Raw genomic sequence first — 24,321 nt, forward strand, 5'->3', positions numbered from 1 at the left:
GGGGTCAGAAGGACCTGTTTCTGCTGTTGCCCAGCTCCCAGCCAGCTCCATCACCATGAACAAAGTCTGCATCCTGGCCTCCCTCATCTGTAAAATGGCAGCCATAACACCTACTCAGAGTGTTGCTGTGAGCATTAGATTAAAGGACAAAAATCGAGCACCAGTCACTATTGGGCAGCTAGACATTGCCTTTACCATAAGCCATTCCCTAATTCCCTGATATTGGCCATTTACGTGGTTAGCGGGTTCTTCTCGGCAGGGCGGTGTCATACCTTAGGAGTGGATCTTTCTGGGTGTGCCCCGTTATTTCTTCAGATAAATTCCTTGGAGAATGGGGTCTTGTTAATATAGTAATGTCCTATTGCTTTCTGGAACAGCCATACAATTTGCCCGGCCTCCCACAATGACAAATGTCACCACACTCTAGCCAGCAATGAAGGTTAGAATTCCTTAAATTTTTCACTGTGCCAGGTGGGCATACCAGGGCATCTTACGCTTAATTGTATTTTTTAAAATTTCTAAAGAAAATAGCACTTTTACTTGCGATTTTCCCTTGGGTGAGCTGTTTGTATATATAACTGCACATCCCCCTTCTATTAACAAAAATCCATTTGGTGAGACGATCCACAGAGAAGTTGTGTGTCTGCTGCGAGGCTCTGAGATATGAGAAGCACTCAGCCTCATTGCCGGAGCTGAGCGCTGTTCTACATGAGCCATGAGCCAGGATGCCCTCGCTCCCTGCGCTTTCTTTTCTGATGCTGGTCGATCCAAGTGGCCCCGCGTGATGGGGCTGAGCCCCGGCCATCTGCAGCTGGTGAGGAATTATCACTGGGGGTCACCCTGGGGGTCATGTCGTCCTCCACAGCCCCCCAGCCTCTGCCTCTTCCCCGAATAAATAAAGGGTTGGATTTCACCGTAATTCGACCCAGAGATGAAAACTGCTTACTGAGGCTAAAATCCCAGAGTGATAGCTGCAAAGAAAGAAGCATCCTTCCAGCTGAAGGCTGGTGAACCTGGGGCTACAGCAGGTGAGCCCCTGCAGGGCCAGGAGGGTATCCCCTCCGGGGAGGGACGACCCCTGCCCCCGTGCTCTGGCTGCACAGGGACTCGGTGGAGGATGGTCTTTAAGCAGTTATGACCAGGTCAGTAGCATCCTAAAGTTTACTTTTGTTTGCTTTGTTGTGAACTAGGGGTCTGTTCTAGTGCTATGTTTTTACTTTTTGCTACTCTAATGATAGAGATGAACATAGTAAAAAAAATTCATGGATGTGCAAGTAAAATGTGAGTGTCTTTTCTAGGATATGCAGAGGATGCAACAGATTTTGAATTGACAGACAACATTCTCATTCCATCATACGTGTTTTCTTCGGTGGGAAAGAGAGAATTAAATATAATATGTATTATATATGTCTGTAATATAATATATATAATTATAACATAATTATATAATATTAATATAATTATATATAATATATAATCGTATGACTTTATATATATATGAGAGGCCAAAATTTAGAACTTACAGAATTAAAGTCACTCTCATATTGCCTCTCCATTGTCCTAGATTTGTAGGAAAAACACAGTAGAGAGAGAATTTTGTTCTGATTTTTGGGTTGGGAGAGATGACTTACCAAATACCATTCTAGAAGAAAAGGTAGGACTCTCCTTAGGGTATAAGGACAGAGCAACAACAAAAAGGATATAAGAACAGAACAGATTCCGAACTGACAAACAAAGGAGGACTCTCTTTAAGAGGGGGGACATCCACATGAAGGATCTATTCATGCAAGGGACATGGGTTTTACGGTGGACATCACTATAATATTCATGGAATTCTATTTTACCGTTTCCCCTAAAGAAGAGAATAATTTCCATTAGTTTTTCTGTAGTCAAAATACTCTGTATTCCTAAAACCTGAATTACAGAAACGGTATTTAGATACCAAGTCATTGGCAACCAAACCCATTTCTCCTCGAAATGGCCAAATCTAGAACACATACAGTGTTACTAAAAGTATTTCTTTATAAATAGAATATTAAGTTGAAAGTGATTATTGAGGACTAAATAATGTTCTCATTGCACAGGCTTTTAAATATTGTTTTAACCCAGTACTTCTTCACATAATGAACTTTAATTAGTGTCCAGGTCCAGCATAGTTAAATACCAGGCTGTGTATATATTAACATTTGTCACCAGCCACGAATGTGTTGTCCACTTATCGCCTCACCCCGCTTACTGTAGATGTTTCTTGTCTTAATAATTCTACATGGGCTGAATCCATAACCCTAGCCATCCACTATATTTGCAGTCTCCCCTCACTAGCTCCTACTTCTAATAAACTGACTCCTAAAATCAAACAAGTCACACCACCAAAAAAAAAAAAAAAAAAAAAATTGTGCTCTTGGTTTTCCCTTCTACTCCTTTACTTGGTAACTTACTTCATTAAGCATATTTTGCATTAAAAGCAAGCGAGATGCACATATAGATGTGTATCTATATATATATGGAATGTTCGCTGCTATATAAGAAAATAATGACATTGTAATGGGAACTAAAATGAATTTTTTAAATTTGAAGCTGAGTCATTCTAATGTTCTACGATTGTTTTCCTACTGGTTCTAGTTGGCTTATTTGGTACATTAATATTGTATTGAAATACAATACATTTTGAGTGTTTATATTCTTAATATGAATTTTACAGCATAGGAGGAAAATATTGAGAACTGTCATATTTTACTGTGTACAGGAATAAAATAGGGACAATGGTTGATAAATAAGCACAAATCTCTGAATAATCTCGCTTGAAGTAAATACATCCCTCCACTTTAAGTTTAAATCAGAGGTCACCAGTTGTCAACTACAAAACTGTAGTATTTGGGGGAAAAGTACTATAAAAGTAAATATTTACCTCTAAGAAAAGGTGTCTGATGGTGGGGAGGAGAGGTTTCTGCTTTTTATATGATGTAGTTCTGTATTTTTTTTTTCAGTGAGAATGTGTTCTTTTATTACTTGTGTAATCTCTTTAAAGTTTAAAATAAAACACTCATTTAATTCCATTATGGGGGACTTGAAAAATAAAGAATAAAAATCTTTTCTAATTCCATTATTAATTCTACGCCAGCCCATCCTTAATACTAACTATTGGCATTGTGGTCTTTTTTCTTTCAATGTAAATACATGTTAACCCTTCTCTTTGTAATTTCAGGAAATTAAAAGGAGTTGGCAGATTAAATTAAATGTATGTGCATTAGTGGATCTTTCCCCATAATGTCCTCCCAACAATTTGATTGCACTAGAATCCCCAGCTCTCAGCATCAGTGACGGTGGACATGCGTTGTCCATGCAACCTAAGAAAATCAGATCCAAAACTGAAAACACCACTATATTAAAAAATATATAAATAGAATCGAGCAGAGTCTTGGTTCTGATTACATCATTTACCGCACATATGCTGCATTATTTAAAAGTCAAGTTAAAGTAAAATCCCCCTTGTAATTTTTTTTTAAAGATTTTATTTATTTATTTGACAGAGAGCACAAGTAGGCAGAGCAGGAGGCAGAGGGAAAGGGAGAAGTAGGCTCCCCACTGAGCAGGGAGCCCTACGAGGGGCTCGATCCCAGGACCCCGGGATCATGACCTGAGCCGAAGGCTGACGCTTAACCAACTGAGCCACCCAGGCGCCCCCCGCCTTGTAAATTGACATGCACCCTAATCCCTAGGTTCTGCCTTCTCAGTGTCACTTAACTGGGACTGAAGGTGAACTGTTTTTATTTACGTTCCTACAGTAAACAGAAGAGGTCACTTCATACTTGCTTGTACACACACACACACACACACACATGCTTGTATTTTACAGAGATAAGGGAAATATTTGTTTAATTTTGAAAGATGAGCGATGACATAATTAAGTGTCTCTTCTGATGGATGCTGCTGCTGTTGATTCTACCCTCTTCTCGAAACCTGCCAATGCCTTTCTCCTTCCAGCCAGCTCTCCGATGTCCTAGGGTCTCTGACAGTAAATAATTAATGGGACTGTTAGCATGTGATGGGGAGCGAAGCTGCCTTACTCACAAGTGCAACCACTTACACACTAAGCCGTTTTCTGATTCCTCTTTGCAAAAAATACACAGCCAAAAAAACCCCCAGTAATCTCCACTCAGACACAGCAATCTTGCTTTGGTGTTTCGGGAATGATGCAGAGCGTGTGTGATGCTTTATCCACTTACATGGATTTTCAGAACGGTTGCCTTTGAAATAGTGAAAGTCATGGCTTAGAATGAGCTGTAAAGACCCTGAACGGTTTCAAGGGCCTTTACTGTAAGCAGATTGTCTTTGCCTTTCTATAGAGCAGGATTTTTTTTTTCTGCCCTGTTGGTGGATCTCATTCAGGATGCCATATGGTGGGCCCTGCGTTTAGGGTATGATATTTTGATTCACTTCTCTCTACATTTTCTTACTAAAAATTTGAAACATAAAGTTGAAAGAATCGAACCATATACATTCATTACCCACCACCTAAAGTCTACCATTAACATTTTCTAAAATTGCTCTCTCACATTCTATCCATCTGTCCATCCCTCTATTCATCCGTCAACAGTGCATTTCAAAGAAGGGTCTATATACTTCACCCTCAAAATCTTCGGCATTCATATTATTGGCTACAGTTCAATATTGTTTATAGCATTTGGGGATAAAATCCGTATAGAGCAAAATGCACAACTCTTCATTAGACCATTTGATAAGTTTTGACAAATAACACCAATGTAATGAAAAAAAACATCAGTTTCCTCATGCCCCTTCCCTAGTAAACTTCATGCCTGTCCCTGCCTCCAGGAAGAACTATACTGATTTTTTCCCCCACCCATCGATTAGATTAGAACAGCATATAAACGGAGTCATCTTGTGCAATCATTCTTTCACTCAGCATTATGTTTTGAGATTTCCTGTCTCTCATTTCATGGATCAGTAGTTTATTCCTTTTTATTGCTGAATAGTTACTAAACCACAGTAGTTGTTAATCTGTTTTTCTGTTGATGGACACTTGTGCTATTTACAATTTGGAGATACTATGAATGAAACTGCTATTAACATTCTTGGATAAGTTTTTTAGACCTATTTCTCTTGGGTAAATATCTGAGAATAGACTTGCTGGATCATAGGGTAGCTGTATATTTAGTTTTATAAGAAACCACCAGACTTATTTCCAAATGGTTATACCATTTTACACTCCAACCAATGAGATATGAGTGTTCTGGTTGCTCCGTATCCTCACCAAGTACTGTAAGTCTTTTTAAATTTTAGTAATTCTGCTGGGAGTAGACTGGTGTCTCCTTCTGGTTTTAATTTACATCTCCCTGATGACTAATGATATTGAGCATTTTTTTAAAGATTTTATTTATTCATTTGAGACACAGAGATACAGAGAGAGAGAGAGCAGGAGCAGGGGGAGAGGCAGAGGAAAAGGGAGAAGCAGGCTCCCCACTGAGCCAGGAGCCCGATGTGGGGCTCGATCCTAGGATCCTGGAATCATGACCTGAGCCGAAGGCAGACGCTTAACCATCTGAACCACCCAGGTGCCCCGGTATTGAGCATTTTTAATATCTTCTGCTGTTCCAATCTTTACCCATTTTTAATTGGACTGTCCTTTATTACTGAGTTATAGGAGTCCTTTGTGTATTTTGGATACCATTCTCTCCTTTTTGGGGGTGGGGGGTTATGTTTTGTAAATATTTTCTTCCAGTATCTAACTTGCTTTTTCATTTTTAAATGGTAGATCAATCTTTTGATGAGTAGAAATTTTTGGTGAAGTCTAACTTAGCAAGTTTTCCTTTCATAGTTATTGTTTCCTGTGTCCCATCTAAGAAACCTTTGCTTACTCTCAAGGCATAAAGATATTCTCATGTATTTTCTCTAGAAGTTCCTTAATTTTAAACATTATGCTAGGTCCATGATCCATCTCAGGTTAATGCTTGTGTGTGGTACGAAGTGGGTGTCTGGGTTTCTTTTTATTCATTGTAGATGTCTAGCTGTTCCAGCGCCATTTGTTGAAAAGACTGCTTTTCTCATCATATTGCTTTGTCACTCTTGTCAAAAACCAATTGGATATACAAGTATTACAAGTATGGGTGTATTTCTCAACTCTCTATGCTGTCCCATGGATTTATCTGTCTCTACTGGTACCACAATGTCTTGATTACTGTAGCTTTTTTTTTTTTTTTTAAAGAGAAAGAGAGCGTAAGTGGGGAGGGGCAGAGGGAGAGGAGAGAAAGAATCCCAGTCAAGCTCCACACCCAGTGCAGAGTCTGATGTGGGGCTCGATCCCACAACTCTGAGATCATGACCTGAGCTGAAATCAAGAGTTGGACACTTAACCCACCGAGTCACCCAGGTGCCCCCTGATTACTGTAGCTTTATAGTAAGTCTTGAAATCAGGTGGTGTACATCTTCCAGTTGTCTTCTTTTTCAAGATTACTTGGGATATTTAAAATCCTTTGAATTTCCATACAGACTTGAAGATCAGATTGTTAATTCCTTTTTTTAATTAAAAGATTTTATTTATTTATTTGAGAGAGAGAGAGATAGCAAGAAATAGAGCACAAACAGGGGAGAGGGGGAGAAGCAGACTCCCCACTGAGCAGGGAGCCCAATGTGGGATTCAATCCCAGGACCCTGGGATCATGACCTGGCCGAAGGCAGACGCTTAACTGACTGAGCCACGAAGGCACCCCTAGATTGTTAATTTCTATCCCCTAAAAGCCTATGAGAATTATGGTTGGGATTTTATTGAACCTATAGATAAAACTGGGAAGAATTGACATGTTGCAAATATTGATTCTTCTAATCCATGAACATGGGATGTCTTTACATTTATATGGGTCTTCCCATCTTTTGTTAAATTTGTTTCTAAGCATGTAGTTTTATGCTATTGTAAATAAATAATTTTTTTTAATTTTCCTAAAGTTAGCTGCTATAGTGTGATTCACTTCTGTGATAAGAATATTTGGAAACCAACCTTTCTCAGCATTATTTTCACATGAGAAGAAGCTTCTTTTTTATTCATGTCTTCAAAGAGGCAACAGAGAGATGGAGGGGGTTCACCCCAGCCTGAGAGCTAGGGGACCAAACTTCTGTTCAGGTTTGCCTTTTACTGACTGTGTGGACTTGGCCAAGGATGGTTGGAAAATCTCCCTATTTCACTCAACACAATCAGAACATAACTCCTCATTCTTTGCAGTCTTTTAAGTAGCATTTATAGAGGTAAAACTTTTAACTCTGGTTCACTTACACATTTGGAAATCTGGTAGAAGCCTTGACTTTTCTCCTCAGAAAAAATGTACACATGCGCACACATGCTCACACAGCTTTGTGTCCAACTTAGGATGTTCAGGCAACCTCTGAAACCTGTTTATCAGCCACAGGGTCCACAAAACCCCTGTTCTAAGGGGAGAGCTCAGTGAGGGTAGGAGCTGACTTCCTTTATGTCTGCATCTTCAGCACCCAGTACAGTGCTCGGCCTATCACAGCTGCTCAGTGGATGCCCCAGCATTGCTGCGTCATGGCCTCCTGCAAAGCTGACCACTCCTCCTAAGTAGCACCAGGTCCTCAGTTGTCCTGGAGCAGCCTGGACCGTCTTCCACCCAGGACAGCCAGTGTCCACTATTAGAGAACAGCAAGATACTGGCTGATGGCTGAGCCACATTTCAGATAACCAGAATGGAATATTTCAGATAACCAGAATGGCAGAGTCACGCGATTTCTTAGGGATACCCTGGACCAGTCACATCAGTGGTCCAAGGGTATCCCAAGGCCCAGAGTTTTAGGGGACTGCCAAGATCATATTGTGGCATATTTGTGCAAGGGCAGGTATGGATGAGGGCTGCTGATTCTAAATCCCATGCCCTTAGTGGGGTTTTCTAGGCAGAGAGGGGATAGATTTCCAAATCCCTAGTATTAGGCCTTTCTTTCTTCTACCACTAGATACTAAGTCCCCATGAGGGAAACAGCAGGGGGACAGTTTGGCTGGACCATCCGCTATGTCACCAAAGCCCTGGCTTTTCTGTTGCTGTCAATGAGATCAGCCTGGCTGTTCCCAGCCAGACAGCGGCCCTAGGTGTCCTGGACCCCCTCCACTACGGCAGGGTGTGGCTGCAGAGACAGCCTGGCTGAGCACCAGCCCCACACAGGAAGTCCCTCCCCCAGGGCTGCTGGTCCCGGGGTCTGCTGTCCTTGGTGACACTGGCATTATTTCAGGGCCACCTGAATCCTCACATTTATGTCCTAGAGAGCACATCCTGCTCTCCTTTCCAGTGGTCCCCATGAGCAGCCCTGGCAAGTGATGGTGACATTGTGTGTGTGCTTCTGTCTACCCAGGTGCTGAGGACATGGGCAGCAAACCGTCCACACCAGGCGGTGACCCCACAGCACAGTGCCCTGGGACAGAAGGCATTCATGCTGCATACAAGCAAGGAAACCCCAGCAGGGCCCGGCACCTGCTCAGAGAGGCTTGTGATGAGAGCACGTCCCATCTGGAGAAGGTAGGGTTGATGCTGGCTCCTCCAGCCAGACTGGGGACCTGGCCTGGATGAAGGTTACCATTCAGATTATCTCCTTGTTATCATCATAATCATAATGGGGATTTTTTTTACCTCATTTCACATGTAAACTCATGGGTTCTGGTCCTTTCAAGCCAACTTCTCAACCTGCCACCATCTACGCAAACCCTTTCACCTTCCCAGAGGACAGGGGAGGCATAACTGAAATGTGAACAACAAAAGGCCGATCTGAAGGTTCAGGTTACTGTATTCTTTTACGTTTCTCTTCCATTATAAAAATAGCACATGCTCAAAAAAAGAAAACTTAGAAATATGTAAAAGTAGAGAGGAAGAGAAAAAGAAAGTAACCATATTCTTAATGCATCCAAACAGTCCCACTTAACAATTTCGTTATATTTTCTCTCCGTCTGCTGATCTGTGCATGTGTTGTTTCTAATATAGATAGAGTCATATTGGATATATATATTTGCATGCTGCTTAGTCTTACATAATATTATATCAAGCATTTTCCATCTGATTATAAATTCTGTATGTGCTGTAAAAGAAGAAAGGTTTTTACACTTCACTTTAATTGATAAAACATTGAAACCAGTAGACTTTGTTAAGCCATGTATGTCATACCTAGAGCAACCACTTTAAAAACAATACAAAGAGATACACTCCAAAACACTATTGACCAATCAAAATGAAATTTTATTTTATTTTATTTTTTTAAAGATTTTATTTATTTATTTGACAGAGAGAGACACAGTGAGAGAGGGAACACAAGTGGGAGAGGGAGAAGCAGGCTTCCCACTGAGCAAGGAGCCCGATGTGGGGCTTGATCCCAGGACCCTGGGATCATGACCTGAGCCAAAGACAGATGCTTAACGACTGAGCCACCCAGGCGCCCCCAAAATGGAATTTTAAAAATGTCTCAGAAACCACAGGAAGGCAGGGGAAAAAATCAAAGACGGAGCAAACAGAAAATGAAACAAAAAATTTCATGACAGACTTAGGTTTAATATACAAATAACTATATTAACATAAATAGTCCAAATACATAAACTTAAAGAGATTCCAGAGTAGATTTAAAAAACATGAGCAACAACAACAAAAAAAAGAAAGAAAACATGAGCAAGTATATGCTGCCTATGAGAAACTCACTTCAAATAGGCTATATGTAGGTTGAAAGTAAATGGATAGAAAAAGATATACCATGCAAATATTAATCAGAAGAAAGAAGGAGTGGCTAAATATCAGGTAAAGTAGACTTCAGAGTAAAGGAAATTACCATGGACAGGGAGGATATTTCATAATGATGAAGGGGTCAGTCCACCAAGAAGACATAGCAATCCTAAATGCACATGAACCAAACAACAGAGCTTGCAAAATAGTGAAACAAAAACTGATATAACAGAAAGGAAAACTAGATAAATCCACAATAATAGTTGGAAAGTTTGATACCCTCTCTCAACAAGTGATAGAACAACCAGGCAGAAAATCAGCAAGGATACAGAACTTAACAACACCATCAACCAACAGAATTGAACTGAAATTTATGAAACATTCCACACAACAGCAGAATGCATTCTTTTCAAGTGTCCACAAAACATATCTCAAGATAGACTGCATATCCTAGGCCATAAGATAAACCTCAGCACATTTAAAAGAATTAAAATCAGACAGAATATGTTCTCTAACTTCAGAGGAATCAAATTGGAAATTAATAACAAAAAGCTAATAGGAAAATCCCAAGCACCTGGAAACTAACCACAAACTTTTAAATAATCCATGGGTCAAAAAGAAGGTCTCAAGGGAAATTTAAAAAATACATTGAACTAAATGAAAATGAAAATGTATGTCAAAATTTGTGGGATGCAGCTAAACCAGTGCTGAGAAGGAAATTTATAGCACTAAATACTTACATTAAAAAAGAAGAAAAGTCTCAAAGTAATAATCCAAACTTCCACCTAAAGGAACTACAAGAAGTGCAAAATAAATCCAAAGCAAGTGGGAGAAAGGAAATGCCAAAAATAAGAGTAGAAAATTAATGAAATTTAAACAGAAAAACAATAGAGAAAATCAATGAAACAAAAGGTATTGTTTTTGAAAAGATCAACAAAATTGACAAACTTCTGGTAAAACTAACAAAGAGAAAAGAGAAAAATCACTAATATCAGGAAGGAAATAGGGAATATCAGTACATACCCTGCAAATATCGAAAGGATTGTAAGGGAACAATATGAACAACTTTACTCACATAAATTTGACAACTTAGATGAAATGGACCAATCCTGGAAAAATAGAAACTATAACACATCCAATATAAAATACATAATTCTAATAGCCCTTTAACTATTAAGGAAATTCAACTTATAATTTAAAACCTCCTAAAAAGAAATCCACAGACCCAGATGGTTTCGTGGGAGAATTCTACCCAATGTTTAAAGAAGAATTAATACCAACTCTACAGACACTTCCCAACACTTTTCTATGAGTCCAATCTACCTGATACCCAAACCAGACAAAGACAGTACAAAAAAGAAAAGTTCTGACCACTGTCCATCATGAATATAGATGCAAAAAATCTCAACATATTACAAATAGATTTCAGCCATATATAAAAAGAGTTATACACCATGATCAAATGGGATTTATCCCAGAGATACAAGACTGGTTCAGTACTCAGTAATCAATCAATATAGTCCTCCATTATTAATAGACTGCTACAGACTGAATGTTGGTGTCCCCCCAAAATGCGTATGTTGAATAATGTGATGATGTTTGGAGCTGGGGTCTTTGGAAGGTGATTAGATCATATGGCTGGAGCTCTCATGAAAGGGGTTAGTGCTCTTATAAAAGATCCCATAAAGCTCCCTAGCCTTATTCTGCCACATGAGGATACAACAAAAGATCAGCCATCAGGAAGAAGGCCCTCACCTGACCAGGCCAGCACCCCAAATCTCAGACTTCCAGCCTCAAAACTGTAAGAAATAAATTTTTGTTGTTTTTATGCCACTTAGTCTTTGGTATTTTGTTATAGCAGTTTGAATGGATTAAGCCATAAACTGAAGAAGAAAAATCACATCATCGTATCAGTTGATGCAGAAAAACCATTTGACTAAATTTAATACCCTCATGATAGAAACTCTTAGAAAATTAAGAATAGAGGTGAACTCCCTTAACCTGATGAATAGCTACAGAAACCTACAACTAACTTTATACTTGATGGTGAAAGACCGCTTTACCCCTAACATCAGGAATAAGGCAAGGATATCTACTCTCAATATAATACTAGCAGTTTAATTTGAGAATAATTATACATAATTATAGTCAGTATATTACTGGAAGTTCTGGGCAGTGCAGTAAGGCAAGCATAAAATTCTTAGCAGATGAATGGTTGAACATACAATGGAATATAATATAATATAGATATAAATTGTAAATATATAAAATACATAATATGTACTACAAATATAAATATAATACTAAGCATTATAAAATTCTTTGAGAAAGGGGAACCCTCCTACACTGTTGGTGGGAATGCAAGCTGGTGTAGCTACTCTGGAAAACAGTATGGAGGTTCCTCAAAAAGTTTAAAATAGAACTAACCTATGACCCAGCAATTGCACTACTAGGGATTTACCCCAAAGATAAAATGTAGTGGTCCCACACCCCAATGTTTATAGCAACAATGTCCACAATAGCCAAACTATGGAAAGGGACCAGATGTCCATCTACAGATGAATGGATAAAGATGTAGTATGTATATACAATGGAATACTACTCAGCCATCAAAAAACCCTGAAATCTTGCCATTTGCAATGATGTGGATGGAACTAGAGGGTATTATGCTAAGCAAGATAAGTCAATCAAAGGAAGATAATTATCATGTGATCTCACTCATACGTGGAATGTGAGAAACAAAACAGAGGATCACAGGGGAAGGGAGGAAAACATAAAACAAGACAATCAGAGAGAGAGACAAACCATAAGAGGCTTTTAATCATAGGAAACAAACTGAGGGTTGCTGGAGGGGTGGAGGGTAGGGGGGTGGGGTAACTGGGTGATGGACATTAAGGAGGGCACATGATGTAATGAGCACTGGGTGTTATATAACACTGATGAATCACTGGATGCTATCTCTGAAACTAATAATACACTATATGTTAATTAATTGAATTTAAATTTTAAAAAATAAAGAAATTCTTTGAAATATACCACCACTCAGATGGATCTCAAGGGCATTATGTTGAGCAGGAGATTTAAAAAAAACAGTCTCAAAAGGTCACATTCTGTATGATCCCACTTGTATAACATTCTCAAAAAGACGAAATTATAGAGATAGAAGAGAGATTCATGGTTTCTGGGGTTAGTCATGGTGGAGGGCAGTAGAGTGAATGTAACTATAAAGGGGGGGTTCAAGAGAGACTGATCTTGCAATGGAGGAATTCTGCATCTTGATCATGGTGGTGATCACACAAATGTATATACATGTGACAAAATGGCAGAATGATATACCCACATTATACTAATGTCAGATTACTGGTTTTGATCTTGAACTACATTGTGTAAGCTGTCACCGTTGGGGGAAACAGAGTTACGGAAACACGGATGCCCCTCAGGAATGTCTTTGTGACTTCCTATGAATCTCCATTTCAGAGCAAAAAGTAAAAAAAAAAAAAAATTTAACTTAAATTTAACAGTAAGTGAAGTATAATTCCACTTTAATAATATATACAAACTGGCAATGGTGTTAGAAGTCAGGATAGTGGTTATTCCAGGTAGAACAGTGACCGGAAGGGGGCAGAAAGGGGACTTCTGGGAACAGATCATCTTGCGTCCCTGGTCTGGGTGTCCATCACATGAATGTGTTCACTTTGTAAGAGTTCATGAAACTGAACACACAATGTGTGTTCTTTTCTGTAGGGTTGCTATATGCCAATAAAAGTTGTAATGAATGAAGTGAAAACATGTGGTTTCACATGGGATTACCCATGTGTCAATATGGATGAACACATTCTAGAAGGCTATGTAAGAGCAGTTTCCTTTGCAAAAGGGCGTTAGGAAGGAGAGGCATGGAGTGAGGCCTCCTTTTTATATTATACTTTTCTATGCTGTTTGAATGAAAATAACTACATGCTGTGGAGCCTCTGGGCTGTCTCTAGCCAGGTGCCAGCCCAACCCTTCCTGCCCTCTGGTCCCTCTTGGCCTCTGGGTTACTTCTTATGGCATCACCACTTTGTGAGGATGGGGCTTTTAAGCCTCTTACCCACTAGAGTCTAGACAACTGTTGGTTGTGTGTGGTGAATCATTTAATCAATCCTTGTGGCTTTTCTCCCTAATGCAAGTGCTTTCCTGGAATGGCAGGCCTAACGGGCCACACCCTGGGCAGATTGGCAGGCCAGTGGGTTCTTCTTTTCTGGTCATATTGAATGCATACCTCACATGGCCAGCTCATTCACTTCACTTGCACAACCCGGACCTCCCTCCAAGTCCCACATTTCCTGGGAAGTCTTGGACAGAATGGAGCCTAGGCTTTGGCTAGACAGACCCCAGTTCAAATCCTGGATAGTTCTGCAGACTGTAAACTCCCTCCCTCCCATCCCTCCTCACCCACAAGATGGAAACACAGTGTGAAAATAAATAAAGGAAACCTCATTTAAAATGGGAGTCTGAAAAAAATTAAAAAATTTAAAATAAAATAAATAAATATAATGGGAGTCTGGAAGCCCTGCAGGGCAAGTTCTCATGCATTACCACTCACCTTAAGAAGCAAACCTTGCATTCCCCAGGGAGGAGAAGCTTACTTTCCATACCCAAGCAGGAGGAAGGAAGAATTTCTCCTTGCCCAGCAACAGCCCAGCCAAAAGGAACTCAGTAAAACACCCTCCCAGCTTCCTCCTTTCCCTTACAAAAGCAAGCCCCCCGACTCTGTTCTCCAGACTTGCCTATGGTTCACCATAGTTTCCCTGTCCTGAATTGCAGTTCCTCTGCTATTCCCAAATAGACTCGCTTTGCAGGTAAAATAACTAGCTCTTTTCTTTTTTTTTAATCAACAACAGATACAGTCCTCTTAAGACTGTTATCAGGATGAAGTGTGACCATGCAAATAAAATGTTCCATGCAGCATTTGGCACATGATAAGAGCTTAATATATCAGTTCTCATCCCTGGGATTCTGTTGTCCCATCCCTGCCTGTCTCACCCGAAAGTGACTCCTAATACACCTGTATCAGGAGTAAAATATGCTTGCTTGTGGCTGTTTCATGCAGATTCCAGACTCACCTGTAAACTCATGGAGGTCATGATTGCCCCTGGCATCCTCACACAGTAGGTTCTCCGTCAATGCCACAGCACAGGTCGCCTCATTCCAACGTGCATCGATTCTGCATCCGCCGCCTCGAACGCCGCGGATGCCCGAGTCCATCGGAAATAGCCAAGCTTCAGGAGGACTTAAAGTTTCAGTAACGCAGTCAAACTCTGTACGTGCCAACCCAGCATTCTTTTTGCAGACCTAGCGAGCCCATGAAACGTCAGGGTCATTTGTACAGTCAAGAGCCATTTTCTAGCTGTGTGATCTTGGGCAAGTCACGACACCTCTCTGAACCTCCATGTTCCTTGTCCACGTATTAATATACTGCTTCAGATGGGGACACTCACGTGATCTCCATCCTCATGAAGCTCAGGGCATGAGCGGTGCTGTCCCGAAGAAATAGAACGGGAGCCACATCTATATCGAATGGTCTAGCAGTCACATTCAAAAAGTAAACAGAAACAGATGAAATATTAGTATATTTTATTTGATCTGAATATACTAAAGATCACTTCAACGTGTGATCCATATAAAAATGATTGACAAGAGAGTTGACAGCTTTGCACTAAGTCTTTGAAATTGCGTGGCATTTAACACCTCCAGCCCCTCTCACTTTGCATGGGCCTCATTTTAAGTCCTCGACAGCCGCACGTGGTACCAGCTCCAGGCTCGCCTGTGGACTTGGTGAAGCATGTCCAGTTGATTCTCTGGGCCATTCCTAACAGCACCCATCTCACTGAAGTCCTGTCCCTGCTCTGTGTTGACCAGGGCCAGCTTCTGAGCATCTCGGCGGCCTATGGCGATCTGGAGACCGTCCGGTACCTTCTCACCGAGAGACGGGTGGAGCTGCCCACCGAGCCCACCGATGACAATCCAGCTGTGGTGGCAGCACATTTTGGGCACACTGACGTTGTGCAGGAGTTGCTCGAGTCTTTGCCAGGTAAATCCCAGGACGTGAGCTCCTTGCCCACCTCTCAGGAATCACCCCTTCTTGGGAAACAGACAGATGTTTGTGGGGGCGGGCAGGGGGCGGCTTTCCCTCAAAATACTTGTTTCTTTACACTCTCACCAAGCAGGAGAACCAGAAATCTGGGCCATCAAACTGACAGTCGAGCCACATCCCACATCTCATTCCCTTGAGCTCAGGAGGTAAATTCTTTCACACCCTACTTGGTAAAGAATATGGATCTATGTCCCTTTTTAAAAAAAAAATTAATAGATTTTATCCTTAAAGCAGTTACAGATTTTCAGAAAGGTTGATGTGGAAGTACAGAGAGCCCCCGTATACCTCCCCTCCCAAAAAGTTCCCCCATTATTTACATTCTGTATGAGTATCATAGACTTGTCACAATTGAGGAACCAATACTGAGACATTCTTACCAACCAAAGTCCAGAGTTTCCATTAGGGGTCCCTCTTTGTGTTTGTACATTCTGTGGGTTTTGACAAATGTATAATATGTATCCACCGTTAGTGTATGATACCCAACAGTTTCACTGCCCTCAAAGTCCTCTGGGCTCCACTGAGTCATCCCTCCCTTCCCCTAGCGCCCCCCACACCCCCAGCCCTGGCAACCATGGATCTTTTTACTGTCTCTGTAGTTTTGACTTTTTTCAGAATGTCATATAGTTGAGCTCATAGATTTTGTGGTCTTTTTAGATTAACTTCCTTCACCTGACGATATGCATTTAAAGTTCCTCCGTGCCTTTTTGTGGCTCGGTAGCTCATTTCTTCATAAGGCATTACCTTAGCGGTGGTCTTTGGGAGTTAGGGTTTTATTTGAACAAGGCCAGCTTCATTGGTGTGCAACGGTGTGGGCCCTGCACTCAGAAGGCCCACGCTTGGTTCAACACTCCACTGTCGCCATCTTGAAATTTTTGATATTTTTTTGAACAAGGGGCTCACCTTTGTATTTTGCATTGGGCCTGTAGCCGATTATGTAGCCGTCCTGTCGGGGGGTTGTCCAACAGTGTGCTTTGAGTAGATTTATGCTCAGACTTGGTTCTAAGCCAGTGCTTTCTTCATGTGTCTGGAAGGAGAATGAGGAGAATAGAAATCAGGACCGTGTTATGGTCCACAGGTGTAGTTTGGGTGCAGCCAGACCTAGGAGGGCAAGGAGGAGCCTGGGTGCCCCTGAAGGCAGACTTCCTCTCTTCAGGGATCCCCAAGATTAGCTCTGTTGTAGCCCCAAAGTGTCTGCACCAGCTGGCTCATGACCTAATTGGTGCAGTTTACATTTATTGAGCATTCACCATATGAGTCTCTCACTAATGCCTTACCAGGCATTCTGCAGAACTTGAGAGACATGGAGACTTTTTAAAAAGGTGATCCCAGATCTTGCATAGCTCCTGGTTAAGCAGAGAAATCAAAGCAGAAAGGAGTAATTCCATGCAGTGTAACCATGCTGAGGTTGAAGTATTTACACAGTGAAGTATTTACACATAGAGAATGGTCTTGTCTGGTCTTCATAAGGAGCTGACATCTGAGCTGGGTTTTGCAGGGTGGATAGGAGTTTACTTGGCAGACAAGAGAGGAAAGGGCTTAGGTTGCCCACTTTTGCAGAGCAGGGAGCTTGGCTGGACCTGAGCATGCTCCTGGGGCATCCTATCTTCACCTCAACTCGGGACAGAGTTACTGAGGACCAAAGGAGTCCAGAGCATTGTTCTGGACTCTGCAGGAAGTGCAGAGATGGACAAAACAGTGTGTGCCCCTGTGAATTCCCGAACCGGAGGGAAGGCAGCCACTGTCAGGAGTCTGAGACCAGAAGACGTATGAGACACAACTAGAGAACAAGGGAGGGTTTGAGAAGAGAGATGAGAAGCTCACAGAGGTAGGCACATCACTGTGTAGTTGTGGACGTCATTTAAGGTACGTCATTATGTAATGTCTGGTCTCTGTAGCTGAGCGGAGATGGAGCAAAGGAGGAAGAGAAAGATGGAGACCCTAATGGGGCTCTCTCAGAGTATCATTGGATTCGGGCCTCAGAAAATACATGTAGGGGTTTCATATGGTTAAGAGAGCACCCTTTGGTTTCAAGTGTCTAAATCCTTTAGCTTTGCAGGGTTTAAGTCTTGACTTTGTCATTTACCAACTGTGGGACCTTTGGCAAGTTCCCAAACCTCTCTGAGCTCTGATTTCTTCACATTAAAATCATGGCTATGAAATATAGCCTAATACAGCCTTCTCAGACGGGTATACATCCAACCTCAACAGAAGTTACAGCATGGTGACTGGATTTCTCTTCTCTAGGTATTGTTGCTGTAAGCCAGTTGGGGATCACTTTTTAATATCTGTTTGAGCACCACCTCCTTTCAGTTGTTAATTCTAGTAATCAGAGGGAGAAGAAGGGACATTTATTTAGCATCTGCTGCAGCCCAGGCACTGTGCCAGGCACCCTCTGTGCTGGATTTTCATTTCTTCCAACCTGACCTCACCCCTGTTTCCTAGTCAATTTCCTACCATGGAGGGGAGGGTCCCTCTCTCCGTGCTTGGGAGCACTTTGGTTCCTAAGGACTCTCAGCCTCTGGAAATGAGACAATGTTATGATGCAATTTGGAAGTGTCAGCATGGAGGATGAGATCATTTTTCCATGGCTGCTACATCCAAAAGATGTTGCATTACTTTGAACTTGAAGATATTGTAATACTTCAGCCCACATTGTCCCTGTTCCTTCAGTGTGCTAAGTGTTATTTCCTCTTGGAATTAAGTAAGTGGTTCTTGCAGGGAGTAATTTGCAAAGTTTTAGGCTGGGTAGTTAGATCTATTTCTTTCATCAAAGCCTTTTTCTTTCATTTTTGAAAGTAATATATGTACTCACAGATAATTTAGAAATGCATTAAAGTGTTAGTACTCTAAAAACATAACGACAAATAATGAGTTAGAATATATTGAGCCAGGCACTTGACATACATTATGTCATGCAATCCTCACATTAAACTTGGGAGGATGCATGCTATTAGTCCCATTTTACCAATAGGTAAACTGAGTTAGGGAGAAGTTAAGAAATTTGTTTAAGATTACACAGCTAAGGGGCGCCTGGGTGGCTCAGTTGGTTAAGCGACTGCCTTCGGCTCAGGTCATGATCCTGGAGTCCCTGGATCAAGTCCCGCATCAGGCTCCCTGCTCGGCAGGGAGTCTGCTTCTCCCTCTGACCCTCCTCCCTCTCATGCTCTCTGTCTCTCATTCTCTCTGTCTCAAATAAATAAAAATTTAAAAAAAAATCTTTAAAAGATTACACAGCTAAAATATTTTAACCCTAAGCTGCTGGTCTCCAAAGGCCATGTCCCTGTATGTAATGCTACTCTGGGGATGAGGTCAGGGCTGGGGATGGGGAAAGGGGTGAGGTGAATAGTCACAATCCCCACTACCCAGAGATAATATAACTGCAACACGGGGTAGTACCTTTTAGTCTTATTTCCACACGTGCATTTTTTTTTAATCCAGTTACAGTCGTACCGCATATGCTGTTGTGAATGCTGCTTTTCCTCACGTGGCATTATGTGATGAGCAAGTGGGTTTATAACGATGTGGGAAAATGGCATATGCAATTCAGAGGGACTATTCCAGAAAACACTACCAACTTGACAGAAGCGACTTGTGGCTGGAAATGGGACAGTCTGAGGGGAGAGCAGAATGGGAACAACCAAAACCCTTGAGTGGCACCTTCCCTTTGTCCTGTCATCTCCTGCCAGGTCCCTGCAGCCCCCAGCGGCTGCTGAACTGGATGCTGGCTTTGGCTTGTCAGCGAGGGCACCTGGGGTTGGTGAAGCTCCTCGTCCTGACGCACGGGGCCGACCCGGAAAGCTACGCAGTCAGGAAGAATGAGTTTCCTGTCATCGTGCGCTTACCCCTGTACGCGGCCATCAAGTCAGGTGGGTCCCCCCCCCGTCAGCCCCACCCATGGGAACCCTCACACGTTGGAGATGGAGGACCTTGTCTTCCCCCTCACCCCTAGCTCTTAAAGTGCCTGTGTGGAGACGCTTGCAAATTCTGTTATTTGTCTCTCTTTCAAAATGTCTGCACCTTCCTTCATTGGCCCCACTCGCCCCTGCAAGGGGATTTCAGTGACAGGCAAACTGTGGCAAATGGGACCACAGTAGGAGGCGCTCCACAGGGCAGAGTCCCACAAAAAGTCACGAACAGGAATTTGCCACCTCAAGGGAAGTCCTAGAGAAGGTCCACCGGCACAATTACTTTTTTCTTCCTGGTTTCGCCTATTAGCGTCTGCCATTTTGGACAGCAGTGACACACTCTACATCTGAATGCCATTTTCTGTCCTTTAGGAAACGAAGACATCGCCATATTCCTGCTTCGGCACGGGGCTTTTTTCTGTTCCTACATCTTACTGGACAGTCCTGACCCCAGCAAACATCTCCTCAGGAAGTATTTCATCGAAGCTAGTGCCTTGTCCAGCAGTTGTCCAGGGAAAATGGTGAGTAGCCACTGCTTGTGGATGAAGAGATAGAGAGCAGGTGGTACATATCTACGATGGAATATTTTTCAGTCACAAGAAAGAAAGGCGTCCTGCCATTTTCAACAACGTGGGTAGACTTTGAGGGCGTTGTGCTAAATGAAATAAGTCAGACACAGAAAGACAAATACCGTATGGTCACACTTCTACATGGAATCAGAAAAAGCCAAACTCCTGGAAACAGAGAGTAGATGATTTGCCAGGGGCTGGAGGGGGCAGAAAATGGGGGGATGTTGGTCATAGGGTATGAATACATTCTGGAGACCTAATATACAGCTCTGTGATTATAGTTAATAATACTGTGCTATATACTTGCAAGTTGCTAAAAGAGTAAATCTCAAGTATTCTCACCACAGAAAAGAAATGGTAACTAGATGATATTATACAGTGTTAGCTAACACTCTGGTGGTAATCATTTTGCAATATATAAGTGTATTGAATCAACAAGTTGTACACCTTCAACTTACCCAATATATTTTTTAAGATTTTATTTATTTATTTATTTGTTTATTTATTTATTTATTTATTTGAGAGAGAGCGAAAGCAAGAGAGATCACAGAGGGAGAGGGAGAAGCAGACTTGCCACTGAGCAGGGAGCCCGATGCGAGGCTCGATCCCAAGACCCTGGGATCATGACCTGAGCCGAAGGCAGACGCTTAACCACTGAGCCACCCAGGCGCCCCTACCCAATATTTTTTTAAGATTTTCTTAGAGAGAGAACACAAGCAGGGAGGGGGGCAGAGGAAGAGGGAAAAGCAGACCTCCCCCCCCCCCCCCCCCCCCGCTGAGCAGGGAGCCAGATGCACCTGGATCCCAGGATCCTGGGATCATGACCTGAGCCAAAGGCAGATGCTTAACCAACTAAGCCACCCACGCGCCCCCCAACTTACCCACTATTATATGTCAGTTATATCTGAATAAAACTGGAAAAATATGCAGGATATAGTTTTAGTTAGTTTTCCATTTTAATAACAAAAAGAGTGTTGTGTTATTTACATCATCTTTAACTAGGCTTTTTAAATTTAGCACTCTATCATGGACTCCCTCTAGATCAGTCACTGTGGCTACAACTCATTCTTTAAATACATGCCTTAAATCTATAGAGGGAACGTAGCTTAGTCCTTTTCCCATTGGTGGACATTTGGATTATTTCTGGGTTTTGCCCCTTGTTATATAGCCTGATTTTCTAGGCTGTTTGCTTCTGTAGATCAAAGTCCCCAAAGTGGATTGTTTGGGAATCACTTCCCCAAAAAGCTGTGGTGATTCACACTTTCAGCCACATTATGTGAGAATCTCTGTTCCCACACCTTGGCCAGCATTAGATATCCAGGAGCCTTTTAATTTTTATCAGTCTGTTGGCTGGAAATGAGATCTTCTTGTTTTGATGTCCACACTATTATTATTAACAATATCGAGCATCTTGTCCTATCTTCATGAACTATTTGCATTTCCCTTCATGTGAGTTGCCTGTTACTGTTTGTTGGTTATTTTCCTGAAGCATTGGTCATGTCTTCCTTCTCATTTTGGAGGGTCTTTTTGTATATCAGATTTTAAACCGTTTTTTATCATACATGTTCCAGTATTTTCTCCAACCCCTTATTTTTCTTTTGTCTGCTATCTTTTGTGATAACAAAGATATAAGAATATGTAATCAAACATCTTTTTCGTTATGGCATCTGGGTTATGTAAGAAAGTCATTTCCCCCTCAATTTTATAGAAATATTCTCCTCCTGGAGTATCTCACAATATTTTTTTTCTTTTAGTTTTTACATTTTAAGCTTTAATTTTTCTGATATTTATTTGTATGTGAGGTATGAGGGAGAGAATCTAGCTTTCATCTTTTCTAGATGGATGATCAGTTATTCTAGCACACTTTCTAGCTTCCTTTCCCTTCTGAATTGAAATATCATCATGTTATTTTCCCCAGTATCTATCTGTATGCATTTTGGGATTCTCTGTACTGGCCCACTGGCCTATTAATCTGTTTCTAGGTAAATGCCATACTGTTTTGAGAACAGATGTTCCATTTAAGTTTTACAGCCTATTAATGCATGTTTTCTACTTGTTTGCTTTCTTTCTTTGAAAATATCTTGACTGTTACTAGACATCTATTCTAACTTTTGTGCATTTCCTATGATGACTCTGTGCAGCTTCCATGTTCTTTCATAAGATTTTGTATTTTATTTATCTTATATTATTTTTCATATTTTTAATGAGATTTTATCATTTTCTTCTTAAAGAACCTGCACCTGCCATGTTTATTTGTGTCCTCTTTCTTGTTTTTGCCGCTATGTGAATGGATTATGATTCTTTTCCATTTCTATTTCCAACCCAATGTTACTGGTATGGAGAAAAGCTCTTTTGTTTATTTACATTTTATCCAGTCCCTTTACCAACTTCTCTTATTAATTCTAATAGTTTTTAGAAGAGTTCCTTGAGACTTTTAGGCATATGATCAAGTCATCTGCAAATTCCAAATAGGTTTGTCCCTCCTTTTCTAATATTTATATAACTTATTTTATTTCCTGTCTCATGGTATCACTAGAAACTTCAAAAGTTGAATCATCATGAGGATAGCAGGTGCATCTCTCTTGTTCCTGATTTTAAAGGTCTTGACCTCAGCAATTTATAGGCATTTGCTGTAGATTTTTGGTAAGTAGACTGTTGTTAGATTTAGGTGGTTTCCATGTATTCCTTTTTTGCTTAAGAGTTTTTATTGGGAAAGATTGCTGGATTTTGTCAAATTTCTCTTTGGCAGCTATTGATATATTCAGTTAGCTTTTCTACTTTAATGTGTTGATATAATGAATGATGATGATATATTTCCCTTTACATTTATGATGTTGGACAGTTTTACTTTTTCTCTTTTGAACTTAATCAGACCAGCCAGGGATTTACATGTTCCAGTGGTCTTGTCAAAGGACTTGTTAGATTTTATTTACTTTTTTATGATTTGTTCTGTCTGTTATTTCATTAACTTTAGCTTTTATCTGTACTAAAACCTTCATGTTTTCTTCTTTGAGTATTTTATTTGTCTCTGAGTATTTTTGGGTGATGTGGTTAAGGCAAGGCCCTGGCATGAGACTTCACAGTCTCATCTGGGCTCCAGACCTTCATCTGGTAACTTTACCTCTCTGAGTTTGGTTTCCTCATCTGAGAGGTAAGAAAAATAAAGAGAGAGAAAGTATCTGTCTTGGAAGGATACTTGACAATTAAATGTGGTAATAGTTGTAACATTCTAAAACCAATGCCTGGCACATGATAAGTACCTAATAGATGATAGCTATTATTATTGGAGTTCTTTTTAGGTTTATTGAGTTAAACATTTTTCTTTTTTCCTCTAATTTTATCTTGTCAGTTGCATATGCAGGTCTTTCATATGTTGTCATTTTGTGCTAGCTTTCTTTATCAGAATCTGAAATACACACACACATAATATGTACACATATACATATTTATAAATATACATATATGTATATATATACATATGTATTTCCTACTTCTGATTCTTTTTCTAGTTCTTCACATTGTTCTATAAGTTTTTGCTTTATAGGCCTATTTAATGGCTTTATGCCCCATTTTGACTTATTTCATGATGTCAAATGCCTGCTTTAATCATGCTTCTGTCCTTAGAATTAGAATTGTCTGCTCTTCATATGGCCACACTGCATTCTTTTTCTTTGCATCAGTGTTGTACAGGTTTTCCCAGACATTCATCTTCAGTTTTTTCATTATCTTAGGTGTATTTCTTATAAACAGCATTTAGTTTTTCATCCCATCTGAGAGTATGTCTTTGAGCAGTCCACTCAATTCACATTTGTGTGGGACCTGCCATACTGATCTATTACTTCCATCTTTTTGTATTATATTTATTGCTATTTCTTTTTTTTTTAAGATTTTATTTATTTATTTGACAGAAAGAGAGAGAGCACAAGCAAGGGGAGCGGCAGGCAGAGGGAGAGGGAGAAGCAGGCTCCCCGCCGAGCAGGGAGGATGCCCCGCCC

General features: G+C 40.9%; 1 protein-coding gene across 8 annotated transcripts in view; it reads left to right on the top strand.

The window, feature by feature from the left end:
• LRRK1 (leucine rich repeat kinase 1) overlaps window positions 1-24,321 on the top strand; it is a 123,985-nt gene that overhangs the window by 33,400 nt on the left and 66,264 nt on the right. For 6 of the 8 annotated variants that reach the window (XM_064569997.1, XM_064569993.1, XM_064569996.1 and 3 more), the window contains exons 3-6: window positions 8,371-8,534; window positions 15,618-15,789; window positions 19,539-19,718; window positions 20,130-20,278. In XM_064569997.1, the coding sequence (XP_064426067.1) occupies window positions 8,371-8,534; window positions 15,618-15,789; window positions 19,539-19,718; window positions 20,130-20,278 (665 nt within the window). Of the gene's footprint in view, window positions 1-8,370; window positions 8,535-15,617; window positions 15,790-19,538; window positions 19,719-20,129; window positions 20,279-24,321 lie in introns of those variants that run through there. The other 2 variants (XM_064569998.1, XM_064569999.1) reach the window with 2 other exon arrangements.

The sequence above is a fragment of the Mirounga angustirostris genome, unplaced genomic scaffold (genome assembly GCF_029215605.1).
Source record: "Mirounga angustirostris isolate CCGP_5_RB_7025 unplaced genomic scaffold, mMirAng1.0.hap1 SCAF_9, whole genome shotgun sequence".
Taxonomy (NCBI): domain Eukaryota; kingdom Metazoa; phylum Chordata; class Mammalia; order Carnivora; family Phocidae; genus Mirounga; species Mirounga angustirostris.